The sequence below is a fragment of the Rosa rugosa genome, chromosome 4 (genome assembly GCF_958449725.1).
Source record: "Rosa rugosa chromosome 4, drRosRugo1.1, whole genome shotgun sequence".
NCBI classification, from domain to species: domain Eukaryota; kingdom Viridiplantae; phylum Streptophyta; class Magnoliopsida; order Rosales; family Rosaceae; genus Rosa; species Rosa rugosa.
This window is the reverse complement of record NC_084823.1, coordinates 4,457,318-4,468,521: the sequence shown is the minus strand read 5'-3', so window position 1 is coordinate 4,468,521 and position 11,204 is coordinate 4,457,318. Positions and strand designations below refer to the sequence as shown.

Here is an 11,204-nt window from a genome sequence, read left to right as displayed (position 1 = left end):
GATATTAGTGGCATTTATGAGTGAATGACTATGTATATATATTACGTGAAATATATATGTATTGGTGGTTTTGTTGATTGATGAAAACAATATGCATGATTTTGCTCATTTATTGTTTTGAGTTGTGGCTTTTTGGAAAACAAAATATTGTGGAAATGATGATTTCTATGGTTTGAAAAGCATTGAAATTTGTGTAACATTTTGAGTCTTATGCGACTTCTTTAAATGTTTTATTCCGAGGGATAGAGAGGCCTGAGGATTTAAGGTCACAAGGTGACTTTAGGCAGTAAATCTAGTAACTGTGCCTTTGGCCGGGTTATAGTTACGATTCAGTTAGAGCTCTAGTCTGTCTGCCAAAATAACTCATGGGGTAACAAAGTGAGGTTATTTCCAACTCATGAGTATGTGTTTGAAAGGAATCAAGGTGTGAGTTGTGTCCATTTATTGCGTTTTGAAATGAATCAAAGTGTGAGTTGTTTTCCTTTACTACGTGTTGACAGGAAACAAAGTGTGAGTTGTTTTCCTTAATTATTTCTAGCCTGAGTTGTTGGTTGTTGTATTTGAGTTTTACTCATACAAGCTTTCAAAAACTTACATGGTTTGTTGTGTGGCAACCCGGTGCACTATTCAATTGTGTAAGGGTTAATCCTGTAGGTCAGAAAAATCGTGGTTGAAGCTGAGAACTTGTATTTGCAGCTTTACAGTAGGAAGTCAATTTTGTGACTTTACCGTTGATAAGACTTCCCCTATGTAGTAAGCTCTGAAGAGCATTTACGTTTATTTTGTTGTGGCAATTTAATTCGTAAACTTGTGTAATATATGACTCTGCAGAGCGAGTCTGTATTGACATAGTGAGTTCAGCGCATCAATATGTACTTGGTTTAAGAGGAAAAAGTTTTTCAGGTATTTTGTATTAATGGCTCGACCATCACGTTTGTATAATTGTGTGAATTATATTGATTTTTAATGTTGTTTAAAAATCGGGGCGTGACAGGTTTAAACTTTTAAGTAATAAAAATTCTTTTTATCCAAAAAAAAAAAAAAACAGTTAGGTTCTTTAAGGGATTGTTGTATTTTCTTTCTTTCTAGTTTTACTTCTTCCTTTTAACTGCTAGGTACTTTAAGGGATTGTTGTATTCAATAAAAAAAAATGATTCCAAGCGATATTTCTTTTCGGTAATCTATTTAGTATTAATTTTAGATGGGTTCTTATCCTTGTCTCTTAATAAAGTATATGAGACATATATTTTTGTTAAATATTGTCAAGTATCAACACAATTTCTTGGCGTTGCACTAAATTCTCTCACTTCAATCAAAAAGAAAAAAAATTCTAACTCATCCCAATTTCAAATCCTGAATCCGCCACTGTATATAGATCGATCGGAATCGACCCACAAATATTAGAAGCATGAAATTCGAGGAAAAACTGAGATGGCGATCTCCATAATTCCATAAAGGGAGGGGAACGAGAGGATCCTAGGATGTTTTTTTTATTATTTTTAATTTTTATAATTTTGGTTAAATGTTTTATCGACTTTCACCCTTTTGGAGAGGCAATCGACATCGTATATTCATATCAATTAGTGCGGTGCATCACTAATGCAGGTGACAGTGTGACTATATAAATATCTTCAGATCTGTGATCATAGCTTCGGTGAGACGTGCACGATAAACCCTAAACCTCCGAACCAGCTACCGTACTAGCTGGTTAATTTCACTCATCAATATTCATAGGTCATGGTTTGCCGCCACCACCACCATAGCTAGCCTCCTCTCATCATCACCAACTCTCGATGACTCACTTACAGTGTTGATCCAGCTGGATCTTCTACAATTAACCAGACCTCTCTTTTCAATTCTCCAAATATTAAATTGGGCTCACCCAGCTCACGCGACTCACGAGCCTTGTGTGCCTCACTGCCACTCAAGTGGTCCATCCCATCAAACAGGCGCGTGTCGCCACGCGCTTACCCCACATAGGATACCCTAGGGCGGACTGCCAGTTGGCCACCCAGTCCGCGCTTCCCAATAAACATTCATTTTTCTCGTCCAGTCTGTCATCCCAACGTTTATCTGAATTATCTCCATAGCCAATTCCCCGTTTTACCCCCAGAATATTCGTACCATGACCCACTGAGTGGGGGTGTTTTTGGGATTTTGAGTTTTTGCAATCTGTAGCAAGCTAAGCTGTGTGATGGTGTTTTGTCTTTTAGCGAGGAAAGAGGAAAGCTATCGCTTACTTCCACAAAAGGATGCCTCCTAACCCATGATATAAATAAAATATTATTTATCCATTGAGGCTGTAACTCACGTTTCATCAATAGAATGTGACAAGACAAGTGCTTCCCTCTCACGCTCTTCTTGTCTTACACTGCCTCATATTCAAAAGACAAAAATTATATTCAATAATAAAAATCCAAGTTAACTAATTTGTTTTTTTCCTTGTTAATTGTATTCATAATTCAAACACTTAGTAAAGTTTGGTTTGGACAGTTTTATAATTGATTAGTGAGTAAAAAACATGTATATTATTTACTAGTATTTAATTGGTCACTTAGTAGTCAATGAATTATTATAAATTTTTTCTTACTTACTTTAAAGAATAAGACAATTTTATTGACTAATCAATAAGATACTCGTTATAAAACCGCATCCTCCATAAATGGAGGAGCTGTATGGAGAAAAACTTCCTCACCACCTACAGTTACAACATTTGGAATTAAATCGTAAACTTCTATATTTGCTGATCTCCTTAAATACATACTAAATAACCTATTGATCCTTGTATTAATGATATCCGCAAGCCTTTAAATTTTAAAAACTTGTTTAAGTACGCATGTGGAAATAGATGAAAAAACTTCACTTTCTTTCTCTTTAGAAAAGCAAAAGCTTAGTTTAGTTCAGTTACGAATGAAAATCACATGTCTGAAAACATAAAAAATAAATAGTAATAAATGAAAAAGATTAAAGAAAAGAAAAGGGTAATTATTTGCTCTAAAAAAAAAAGGAACAGGATAATTGTCATTGGAGCGTGGTAAACACCTGCGGGGTGAAAGCGTGGTTCGCAATAAAGAAACTCTCCCCCCTTTTAATTTCTTTTTACTGACCCAAAGCAAATCGTAAATGAGAAGCTATCTCTTAAACCCCACCTTACTCTCATTTTCTCTCTCTTCTTAGCTGCCACATTCAATTAACCCCTGCAATTTTTTTTTGGTCAATTAACCCCTGCATTTCAAACCTCCTCCTCCTCCAATATAAATACCCCTCTCCATTTCTCTCATCTCCCAACTCACAAGCTCTCTCTCACAGCTTGAACTTTAAACCCATATCTTCTCTCTCTAAAACCCTCAAAAAATGGCCTTTTCTTCTTCTTCTTCTTCTGCCCAGTTGATACTCTCACTCTTCTTAGTGGTCTCACTCTTCCAAGTTACACTGGCTTCTTCTAGGTTGTTCCAAGTCTCCTTGGCAACAAGGAAGCTCAGTGAGCTTGTTCAAGACCAGTCCCAGCTTCTTAAGTACCATAACGGTCCTCTTCTCAACGGCAAAATCGCCATCAATCTCATCTGGTACGGCAACTTCAAGCCTGCCCAGAAAGCCATTGTTTCCGATTTCATCACCTCCTTATCTTCTTCCTCACCGGCGCAATCCAACAAGCCCTCCGTCGCCACCTGGTGGAAGACCACCGAGAAGTACTACCACCTCACCTCCAAGAAGAAGTCTTCTCTTTCCCTTGCTCTCGGGAAACAAATTTCCGACGAGAAATATTCGCTCGGAAAGTCCCTCACCAACAAACAGATTGTTAAGTTGGCTTCTCTGGGTGACCAGAAGAACGCTATCAACGTGGTCTTGACTTCAGCCGATGTTGCCGTCGACGGGTTCTGCATGAACCGGTGCGGCACCCACGGGGCTGCTTCGGGCTCATCTCACATCCGAGGCAAGAACTACAAGTTCGCTTACATTTGGGTCGGAAACTCCGAGACCCAGTGCCCGGGACTCTGCGCCTGGCCCTTCCACCAGCCCCTCTACGGCCCACAGAGCCCACCGCTCGTCGCACCCAACAACGACGTCGGCCTCGACGGCATGGTCATCAACTTGGCGAGCCTCTTGGCCGGAACAGCAACCAACCCTTTCGGAAATGGATACTTCCAGGGTCCGGCCGAGGCTCCATTGGAGGCTGCTTCGGCTTGTCCCGGGGTTTATGCTAAGGGAGCTTATCCCGGTTACGCCGGAGACCTCTTGGTGGATGCTACGACTGGTGCGAGTTACAATGCCAATGGCGCCAATGGAAGGAAGTACTTGGTTCCTGCTCTGTTTGATCCATCTACCTCAACCTGTTCCACTTTGGTCTAGGATATGAACTAGTAGTTCTAAAATAGTAGGGAGTAGATAATATTCATTGATTTGTTTAAGTTCTTTGGATTTGTGCGGATATAATATTATAAAGTACTGCAAATCGTTTTGATTTGCATCAGAAAATTTTGTGCCTCCTTTCAAATTTCTTGCTGGTGTGAGATTGGGTTTTGCTGGATTTGGTGAGCTTTGAAGTTCGGATGAATGGGTTGGTGGCAAATATAAATCGAGTGCAAAAGAACAAGCAGGGCAAGAATGAGCCAAAGACTAAAAACAAAATTTACAAACTAAAGTTTACAAAAAGTGGAAAAGTGGCAAGCGGCACTGTCCAAACCGTAGTACCCATTCTGCGTAGTGAAAGTTCTACTGTGCCGATCAATTATTTTCGGTGTTCTCTGTGTAATGCAACGGCTCTATATATTTAGAGCTTCAATACTTCGATGCACTCAATAAATAGTATCGATATCTAATGAATTAATGCAACGGCTTCATTTTTAGAAGTTTCAATTAATAGTACTGAAAGTTCATAATTTGAGGCTAATGAGAGTTAGATTCATCATGTGAACTATGAATCGTGCACATTATGAAGCTGATTACCTTATGGGATTGTGTAAGTTGATAATACTTTTTTGTTTTTGTTTTTTTTTGTTGTTGAAATTATCGATGGGGGACAAAGCCAAGGGAATTCTGTGTTGCTGACTTTGTTTATGTGTTTCATTTGGTTGGATGGTTGGGAACGTGTGTGTCATAAACTTTGCACCGCTTTACCTACTATGATTCAAGAGTTGGGACTTGGGAGCTACCATTTGTTGAGGCCTAGTATATTTGGTTGTTAAACCATACAGCAAGTTGAATGAATTTTAAAAGCTCTAGTGGTTACACTTGGTCTCCCAAACGGCCAAACCAATGCATGATGCAAATGCTTGTCCGCAATTGAAAAACAGTGTACTGTACAGTTTGTTTAAAAGACTTATATCACTAAATCAAGTAATTGCAGACAAAAGATTCAAAATCACAGCTTGTAGAAAGGCCAACACTTGAGCAATTTCATGGGTACGGTTTATCAAAAAATTCGGGGCTCAAAGGAGGGAAAAAGAATAGAGAAAAATGATAAAGAAAAATGAAAGATCAAGGCATACGCCCTGAATTTGAGACATAATTCACATAACTCAACTAGTTGGATGCAAAATTTTTTGATACGTTTGGGTGCAAAGTTGAAACCAACTTCTACAATGGTTTGCAATTGACCACGAACTGTGAAATTGTCTATAAAGACAAAAAATCAAGAATATGAACTTCACTCGCTCTTCATGCATTTTCTGTATGTGTCTTTGCAACCTCAATATAAGCTAACATTATCTCTAACTTAAATACCAATAATGAGATTTGAGCTCAAATAATAGACAAGAAGACTTATTTGAAAGGTGAGGTTCTGATTGTCCAAGTTATACATGGTACATTGTAGAACACATTTCTCATGTGAGAAAACTCACACACAGCCTCCTCACTTGTTTCGAATCACATAACTTCAACAAAACAAACCATTCTATATATAAAGACAAAAGAATATATAGAATTTGAGAACCCGAGGACAAAATGAGAGCATCCAGCTGCTCCACGTATAAGAGCTTCGGTTTATTGCAATAATCACATGCCCCATTTGTCCTAATCAAGTTGACAACTACTATTGCAATATATAATCCCTTGCACAACAAAACTGTGCAAAGCATTTAGTCACCCCCTTCGCCACATAACTCCAGCCTCCCTCTCTGGAATAATATGCAATGCCAGTCATGAGTGAGCTCACAGTTTTGTCCTTTTTCACTCTCATCTGGGCTGTCTTTATTTGTCCCAATTCACTGAGCTGGCTAAACCTGTCATCGTTTCTCAAAGTCTTTAGATTCGGTTAAAAGCTAAATAAGTCGCCCACAGGCAATTTAAAAACCCAACGCGTTGTCCTACTGGCCTCTTCACAATTCAAATCCCACTTACAAGCTCCTTACATGCACTTTCCTTTCCCATGTCTTCACCACTATATATACCCTTCTCCAACAGTCCATTCCAACCCACAAAAGCTTGAGCTCCATCAATCTTTTCTAGCTTCACTCAACTTCCCAAAGTGATTCTTTGTTATTATCCAAACATGGCTTCTTCTGCTTTCATGCAATTACTCTCCTTTGTCCTAGTGCTCGGTTTGGTCCATTTTTGCTCAGCAGGCAGAAGCCTTGCTGAGACGTCAGACCAAACCCAGCAGCCTATACTATTCCAATATCACAATGGCCCTCTTCTCACTGGCAAAATCTCCATCAATTTGATCTGGTATGGAAAATTCAAGCCCTCCCAGCGCGCAATTGTTTCCGATTTCATCACCTCCCTTTCCACTTCTTCTCCATCTACAAACCAACCATCAGTTGCTACATGGTGGAAATCCATTGAGAAATACTACCACCTCTCCAATGCCAAGAAAACCTCATCTCTTTCCCTCTCATTGGGTAACCAAATCCTCGATGAGAGCTACTCTCTGGGCAAGTCCCTATCGGTTGGAAAACACATCAAACAGTTGGCAGCCAAGGGTGGCCAGAGTAATGCCATCAATGTTGTCTTGACCTCATCAGATGTTCTAATTGATGGGTTTTGCTCTAGCAGATGTGGTACACACGGGTCTTCAAAAAGCTCTTTCATCAGAGGCAAGAGCTCCAAGTTTGCTTACATCTGGGTCGGAAACTCCGAGACCCAATGCCCGGGTCAATGTGCTTGGCCATTCCACCAACCTATCTATGGACCACAGACCACACCTTTGGTGGCACCCAACAACGATGTCGGTGTGGACGGTATGATCATCAATCTAGCTAGTCTTTTGGCTGGGACCGTGACCAACCCTTTTGGAAATGGGTTCTACCAGGGTCCCAAAGAGTCTCCATTAGAGGCTGCATCAGCTTGTCCTGGAGTTTATGGTAAAGGAGCTTATCCTGGCTACGCTGGAGACCTCTTGGTTGATGCTACGACTGGTGCCAGCTACAACGCCAATGGTTTGAATGGGAAGAAGTACTTGCTTCCTGCTTTGTTTGACCCTTCAACCTCAACTTGTTCTACTCTTGTTTGAGTGTAATTTGGAGTTGAGACCACGTTAGACTGATAGAGTATAGATTATGTAGAGAATATAGTCATTAATTCTACGATTCCCATTCTTTATTGTTTCAAATGAAAATAATAAAAATTCAAATTTCGACAATATTTTAGATTGTTATGATTTCATACCATGAAAGATATACAACACTAATAATGACATTTAGATGAAAAATATAAGGAAAATGCACTCAATGGATAAAGAGCAACACGGTGTCCACCAAAAAAAAAAAACTAAAATGATGATGAGTCGTACCAAAAATTACTTTCCTTAATAAGAGCAACTCCAACGTTTAGTCAAAAGTCAAAAAAACTATCCTAACTATTTTTCAGATGCTTCAATCTAAAGAATTGTAGAGTTAAAACTCGAGTAATTTTAACTAAGAAACGTAGGACGAAAGCCATATTGGCTCGATGAGACACATGGTGGGCCTCTGATGGCAGCTACAAAATGGAGCGTCGAGATTCACTCTGCATTAATTCAATTTAAAATGGAGGGCCCAGATTAATTGACACATAAAATAAAAAAGTAAATATATAATTACTTAATTTATCTACGGCCTAAAAAATGTGATAGATTAAATTCAACGGCTAATAATAATGTGACAGCTTTTTAAACGAAAACGACATGAAAAAATAAAAGAAAATTTTCTGAAAAATCAGAAAAATATTTTATTATGAAGATATATTATATAAAATAATTATACATAATATATAATTTCATATTGTAGTTAAATGATTATCTAAAATGATTAAAATTCTAAAATGGCTATGATTTTAACTAAAGAGGTTGGAGATGCCCTAAAGCTTAAAATACATCACCAAGAACACTAAAAAGCCGAATACCCCTCCTCAATGCAATACATGAGAAGGGTATTATGAATATAAATAGTTGCCATTAATATTTTATAAATCCTATAAAATGAAACAAATTTGAAGATATAATCAGATGTTTTTAGTCAAACTGGTAGTAAGTCATAAAAAAGCCACACATTTTATGAGTTATGCATGGATTATTAAGGCAACTGCATAACATTCCTAGCATAGTGGCGTGTCACATAAGAAAGATTTAAGGATGAAATACAGAGCTAGAATGCATTTTGATATTGCTCCATCAATCAATGGACCTTCCCTGGTAAGATCAAGTTCAGATGAATTAAGGGCATTACTCATCTGAGCTTAGCCATGCAAAGAATGGTTTTTGTATTAGTTTAGTTGTAATCGAACCCTCTAATCCACAAGGGCAAAATCCTTAGATTTCAAGGATTGACCCAATAAAATAAAAATATAAAAAAAAGACCCTTAATATCAAGGGCTATTTTTGTGGATCTTTACCATACATACATGCCCCCTTCCCATATTTCCATTGTTTGTCAATCTTTGTTCCATAACTGGTAGGTCCTTAGAAACCATAATTCCTTTGAGAACACTCTTAACAGTGCAGTATTGTCCAAGGAGCACTATACACATATACAGTGCATCATGTCCATCTCTCTCTGCTCCACCACATGCCGACCATCCATTTCACACTCCGGCCTCCATGGCCCAGGTCACATATATCTTCGACACCAGGTCGTGTCTGACATTCATGCTCGGAATGTCGCAAACTAAGGCACCCACCAATCCACCATTGTCAGCCACACTACTCGCCACTCGGGATATGTATACTTTCCGACCCATGATATTATTCATGAAACCATTGTATGGGTCACCTCCATCCAGGTTCTTAACCTCTGGACTACTAAACTGAGACAAAATTCAGACATTCAGTTCATAAAAATTGAATAACTAACCCCCATTTATCTCGAGCTTTGCTTCCAACACCAGATAATTCTGGTACGTATTAGGCCACCTGCAAACTAATCAAGTTGGCTGTTTTGCTGAAAAACAGGTGGTCGATTAAGTAGTGTCTTTAAAGATTGGTAATTCATCATTGCTAACAGGGTAGGCCGGGGTATATCGAAAACATTGAGTTTCAGTAGCGGTAGATGGTAATATACAAATTTTTCACACTTATAGTTTAACTCATGCTTTATACAGAGTTGGTCTACCATTACATTGAGTTAGTCTAACACTATCAAAAATTAATATATTGAAAACATTAATGTCGTGAAACATCCTTACTTTAATTTGCCCTCCTTCTTGCCAATAAATTATATACAATGTGCCACTAACCAACAACCCTCACATAAAAACTGGGCTACCTGTTAGAATCAAACATGTCCTTTCTTATGAAATCTGTGTATCCTAATCTTCACTGGCTGTGCAAGATATAGTAATATAATAATGGCAAGAGCTAGAAATATATGAAATATATTAAGCAAAGTCAAGTATTGATGGAATTGATCAACATGGATGATCAGAGTAAACTGAACAGGAAGATACAGAGGAACGAGAGTCTTGTCTATCAACGTCACCAAAAGAAAAAGATATCAAAGTCAAAACCCAAATAAGATTCTCAAGGAGAAGCCTAGCCTTGATATGAATTGGTATACACGTGAAGAAATTCTATCTAAGATGACAACATCAGTAGCTTCCACAGAAACACAATCCTACTTAATTTGCCTCTTTCTCGTTGCTATTAATGTATGGCGTTCCACCAAACCCAGCACATGAAACTTGACTACGTATTACAATATTTGTTCATCATGATCACAAGTGGAATGTGTATACTCCAGAGTAATGGATTTTGTTGTGTTTTCTAAGATAGGAGAAGATCATACAAAGAAGAGAGTCTTGTCTCCTAAAATGGTTATCTAAATAGAACAATCAAAGTCAAAATCAAAAACTTTCATGGCAGAAGCCTACACACCAGCTCATCTGAATAACTTGCATCATTGGAAATTGAAACCCAGTGAGGCATGCTCTGACTTTTAAATCAGCTGCACCTCTTCTCACATCTACCTTCATCTGCATTCTGTTCACATATATCTACTAATTGATTATATTCAAGTTGAAGGAAGTAGGAAGTAGATGGATTAATTACAAGGCGTGTTATCCCACAATATGTAAGGATCGGACGGTACAAGTTTCCTTCATGAGACAATCAATCTTCTTCCTTTGTTAAAAATTCTATATAACTTTCTTTCAATCTAATGAGTTGCGTATTCAATCTAATTTTACCCACCAAAAATGGATTGCAAAAGACAAAATAATAAATGTCATTTGGTTTGAAAAATGAGTTTAACGGATTGTAAAAGACAAAATTAAACATGGGGAAACACTAATTGTACGAGAAAAAATTGTAGAAAACCTCACTAAGTTTACAATGAGAAAAGAAAATGCTATGCCAAATGACACAAACCAAACAAGTAGAGCCTGCATTCTCCATTTTTCTTCTTTGAAGTACCATTATATTTATTGTGGAAAATACTCATAGCTTCTGATTAATATTTTGATCATGGTTTTGCGTCATGAAAATGGCGATTATAAAAAGTACCTTCAAAGTGACGCAAAAAAGGCTAGTGCACAACTTTCCCTTTCATGCCATTGATCACGGTCGTATTCGTCTTAACTGACTTGGCTGGATAAACCCTGTCATCTAGTCTTTGCCCTCAGGTTGGGTTGAAAACCAGAGCAAAAGCAACCCCAATTTAAAATGCAACGCGTTATCCTGCTGGCCTTCAGCTTTCTCACTTTACTCCCATCAAATCCAACCATTCTTTTGCTCCTTCCGTGCACTTTCTTTCCCCCAAGTCTTCAGCACTATATATACGCATCTTCATATA

General features: G+C 38.1%; 2 protein-coding genes across 2 annotated transcripts; both read left to right on the top strand.

The window, feature by feature from the left end:
* The first annotated feature begins 3,274 nt into the window (after nucleotides 1-3,274).
* On the top strand, nucleotides 3,275-4,476 carry LOC133745257 (protein PHOSPHATE-INDUCED 1-like). The gene has a single exon (XM_062173317.1). The coding sequence runs from the start codon at nucleotides 3,355-3,357 to the stop codon at nucleotides 4,348-4,350; it is 996 nt and encodes a 331-aa protein (XP_062029301.1). The 5' UTR covers nucleotides 3,275-3,354; the 3' UTR covers nucleotides 4,351-4,476.
* A 1,845-nt stretch (nucleotides 4,477-6,321) lies between these two features.
* On the top strand, nucleotides 6,322-7,582 carry LOC133745807 (protein PHOSPHATE-INDUCED 1-like). Its single transcript, XM_062173942.1, has one exon. The coding sequence runs from the start codon at nucleotides 6,494-6,496 to the stop codon at nucleotides 7,451-7,453; it is 960 nt and encodes a 319-aa protein (XP_062029926.1). The 5' UTR covers nucleotides 6,322-6,493; the 3' UTR covers nucleotides 7,454-7,582.
* Nucleotides 7,583-11,204: the final 3,622 nt, after the last annotated feature.